General features: G+C 41.4%; 1 protein-coding gene across 1 annotated transcript; it reads left to right on the top strand.

Moving 5' to 3' along the window:
- Positions 1–829: 829 nt before the first annotated feature.
- Positions 830–4,073, top strand: LOC115637899 (olfactory receptor 13G1-like). Its single transcript, XM_030539492.1, has 3 exons — positions 830–1,001; positions 1,792–2,535; positions 3,475–4,073. Exons 1-3 carry the CDS (start codon positions 830–832, stop codon positions 4,071–4,073), a joined length of 1,515 nt encoding a protein of 504 aa, XP_030395352.1.
- The last annotated feature ends 397 nt before the right edge of the window (positions 4,074–4,470 follow it).

Here is a 4,470-nt window from a genome sequence, read left to right as displayed (position 1 = left end):
CCACTTGTTTGTTAATATAGGAACAAATGCTGATCTCAGTTTTATCAATAGAAATCTGATGTAAATTCACACATCAGGAAAGCTCCTCTGTGTTTAATTGTAGCTGAGATTAAGTTAATGGAGATATAATATTATAATACTGATCTGAGATGTAGAAGATTGACAACTTATAGTCTGTGCCCTCAAAAGTATGCAAGTGAATTTGAAATGTAACACAATGAATGACTTTAAAAACAAAACAAACAAAAAAACCCTCTCATATGCCTAGAGGTCATGGAAGTGCGTTCACTGGAGGTTTTCAAAAAGAGGCTGGAGCCATCTGTCTTGGATGGTTTAGACAGAACAAATCCTGCATCCTGCCTTGGGGTCCACTAAATGACCCTCCTAACCCTATAAATTCTATAAATCTATGATTAAAAATGATTCTAATATGATCTCATGATTAGTTAGTTTTGTTGGCCCTGAGGCTCTTCTGGTTTTCATCATTTTAACAATTCGATAACTTCATTGACATATTCCTGTAGGTTTCATAGTAGTAGCTGTGTTAGCATGTATCATCAAAAACAACGAGTCCACATGGTACCTTAGAGACTCACAAATTTATGTTTTTTTTTTGTTTTTTTTCTATATTGCATGTGTGATATATACTGAAACCATCCTATATCCAGAAGTGAGTTACAGCCCATGAAAGCTGATGCCCAAATAGATGTGTTAGTCTCTAATGTGCCACAAGGACTTCTTGTTTTCCTTTTTTCATACTGCTGTAGTTTCTGATGCAATATCTGATCAAGACTTTAACCTTTGTTGCTATAGAAGGAACACTCAAGCAATGGAACATAGTAACCACACCAGAGTGACTGAGTTCATCATGAAGGGGCTCTTTGACCATCTTCACCACCAGGGGCTGTTCTTTGGCCTGTTCCTGTGCATTTATATAGCTGTCGTCATGGGCAATTCCCTGATCATTGTGTCTATTGTCATCCACCCACCTCTCCACACTCCCATGTGTAGTAAGTGAAGGCCCTAATAAAGGCCCAGTATGAGGCCTGAGGCCTGAATTAAAGTAATGGTCAAGACTTTGCTAACATAAAGCAAAGTGAAGCTGTGAGCCAGAGGCAGGCCCTGCTCACAGAAGCTGGCAAGGAAAGGGCTAATGCTGCAAGAAGATACGTACCTAAAAAATACTGAACACTAGAGATCAGAACTTTCACATACTTGCACATTCCAGACAGATAACAAGGAACAGGCCGACCCATCCCAATGACAGGGGCAAAAGGGTAAAATGATGGATAGAGTTGTTTTGATCGAACCAACATGTACAAGGTGAGAGGCGGCACTTTATTACGTAGAGGGGTTGTACCTTACTACGTAGAGGGGCTGCACCTCAATACGTCAGGAGTGATGTGTAACTTGTTTGTACCTGTGTATAAAAATGTATCCCTGGGGCAATGTCTTTGTCCGGTCTAGGGGGCAGTGGAAAGTCCCGCCACTAACTGAGCTGAGTCCATTGCCAAGAGGCACTTTCTCGTTGTATGTCCTGAATTAGGCTCAGAAACCTACAGGGAACTGCAATTGTGTCCGAGCACAATAAACCTGGCCGACGTGCCTTCGTACCTTACTAGACTCTGTGGTCATTGGGGGTTCTCTTCGGGTCTGCTGTGTCAGCTATCTGCGCAGAGCTGGGGCAGCACACAGAAGGAACACACGCACGCAGCCGAGTGATACCAACAAGGAGAGAGCAGAGCAGAGCACCACACGGGTAGTGCTTCTAACAACACACCTCTGACAACACCATGTACTTCTTCATTGCCAATTTAGCCCTGGCTGATATTTTGTGCACTTCCTCGGTTGTACCTAAAGTGCTGGAAAACCTGATGCAGGAGAAGAAAATCATCTCCTTTGGAGGCTGCATCACCCAGCTCTTTGTCTTTACATCATCACTGACGACAGATGTTCTGCTGCTCACTGTCATGTCATATGACCGGTATGTAGCCATTTGCCACACTTTGCATTATGTAAAACTCATGAACAAGGAAATTTGTATTTGTTTAGCAGTTGGTGTCTGGGCTGTTGGTACCATCAATTCACTTGTCAACATGTTGCTTCTGCTTGACCTGCATTTTTGTGGGCCCAACCTAATCCAGCATTTCTTCTGTGAGTTCCCAGCAATACTGGTGCTGTCCTGCAGCTCCACCTATGTCAACAAAATTATGATATTCATGGCCATGGGGAACTTCCTTCTGACTATCGTGTCCTATAGCTTCATTGTCATCACCATCCTGAAAATTCAGAGCTCCAAAGGGAAGCAGAGAGCCTTCTCCACCTGCTCCTCCCACCTGCTTGTGGTCACCTTGTACTACTCCACCATAATCTACACCTACAACCAGACGACCTCCAGTTACTCATCAGATAAAAACAAGATGGTGGCCATAATGTACTCCCTAGTCACTCCCACCCTGAACCCTGTGATCTACAGTCTGCACAACAAGGAGGTCAAAGTGGCCATGAAGAGAATCTTTTCATTCACCACAAAAAGTAATTTTTCGAAGTGTGAACCTGATTGTCACCTGCCTTGTTCCTTTTAAGCCAGGTCCACAGATGGTGTAACTTGCTGCAAATCTATGAACTTCTTTAGACATTAATATTCACCATGATTAATTCACTTGAATAGAACTACAATGATTTACACCAGGTGGGAATGTGTTGCACTGACTGCAGTGGGGCTATGGTGATTTACATTAGTTGGGGATCAGGCCTCATGGAATATACTAGTCACACTAGCTGGGCTGTCATATTAGGTCAGGATTTTAAAGGTATTTAGATACCCTGTGAGATTTTCAAAGTCACCTAAGCACCTAATACGCACTGATTTCAGTGCATATTAGGAGTTCCAATAAAACCCTTTAGGTACTTAAATACTGATAAAAATCTGGCTCATTGTGGAGCACATTATGAAAAATGCTCTGTCTTCTTGAGTAAATATGATGAAAAATATCAAACTGACTTACTCTCTGTGTCTTATTTCCTTAGCAGGCATTAAACCCCAGAAACTTTTCAAACACATATTAGTTGAGTTCTGGAGGTCTTCAGTCCATGTGTCATGGACTCAGATCAGAGATTTTAATACAAGAATTTCTATCATCTAACTATTTTTTTTTCAATAGACAAGTTGTGTTAGTAAGGTAATGTCTCAGTCCCAACAATATATAAAATATTAATCAAACCGTTGTTCACTGTTACAACAATAAACAATTCAGTGAGGTCATGTGTTTCATGTTCATTTATTGCTGCTGACATAATTTATTGGGGTTTTTTTGTATTTTTTCTATATTGTATGTGTGATATATACTGAAACCATGCTATATCCAGAAGTGGGTTATAGGCCACGAAAGCTTATGCCCAAATAAATTTGTTAGTCTCTAAGGTGCCACAAGGACTCCTCGTATTTGTTGTTGTTTTTTCATATTGTTGTAGTTTCTGATGCAATACCTCACCAAAAATTTGTATCTATTTGTATCCATTTAGCAGTTAATGTCTGGGCTGTGGGCACCATCAATTCATTTGCAAACATATTCCTTGTGCTACACCTGGATTTTTGCAGGCCCAACCTAATCCAGTATTTCTTCTGTGACTTTCCAACAATACTGGCGCTGTCATGCAGCTCAACCTACGTCAATGAAATCATGATGTTCATGGCTGACATCTTCCTGGCCATGGGGAACTTCCTTCTGACTACCATGTCCTATTGCTTCATTATCATCAGCATCCTGAAAATCCAGAGCTCCAAAGGGAAGCAGAGAGCCTTCTCCACCTGCTCCTCCCACCTGCTTGTGGTCACCTTGTACTACTCCACCATAATCTACACCTACATCCAGACGAACTCCAGTAACTCATTGGATAAAAACAAGAAGGTGGCCATAATGTACACCCTAGTCACTCCCACCCTGAACCCTGTCATCTACAGTCTGCACAACAAGGAGGTCAAAGTGGCCATTAAGAGAATCCTTCCATTCACCACAAAAAGTAATTTTTCCAAGTGTGAACCTGATTATCACCTGCCCTGTTTCTTTTAAGCCAGGTGCACAGGTGGCAAAACTATGAACTTCATGAGACATAAATTTGTACTATGGTCCATTCACTTGAATAGAACTACAATGATTTACACCAGGTGGGAATGTGTTGCATTGACTGCAGTGGGGCTATGGTGATTTACATTAGCTGGGGATCAGGCCTCATGGAATATACTAGTCACACTAGCTGGGCTGTCATATTGGGTTAGAATGTTAAAGGTATTTAGATACTAATGGGATTTTTAAAAGCACCTACTCATTGATTTCAGTGCATGTAGGTGCTCCAGGAAAACCCTTTAGCTGCTGAAATACTGATAAAAATCTGGCTCATTGTGGAGCACATTATGGAAATGCAGTTTCATAGAATCACAATACTGCATTCTCTGCCTCCATGAGTTAA

Source organism: Gopherus evgoodei, chromosome 21, assembly GCF_007399415.2.
Source record: "Gopherus evgoodei ecotype Sinaloan lineage chromosome 21, rGopEvg1_v1.p, whole genome shotgun sequence".
NCBI lineage: Eukaryota > Metazoa > Chordata > Testudines > Testudinidae > Gopherus > Gopherus evgoodei.
The sequence above is the reverse complement of the archived record's forward strand: the minus strand, read 5'-3'. Positions and strand labels throughout refer to the sequence as shown.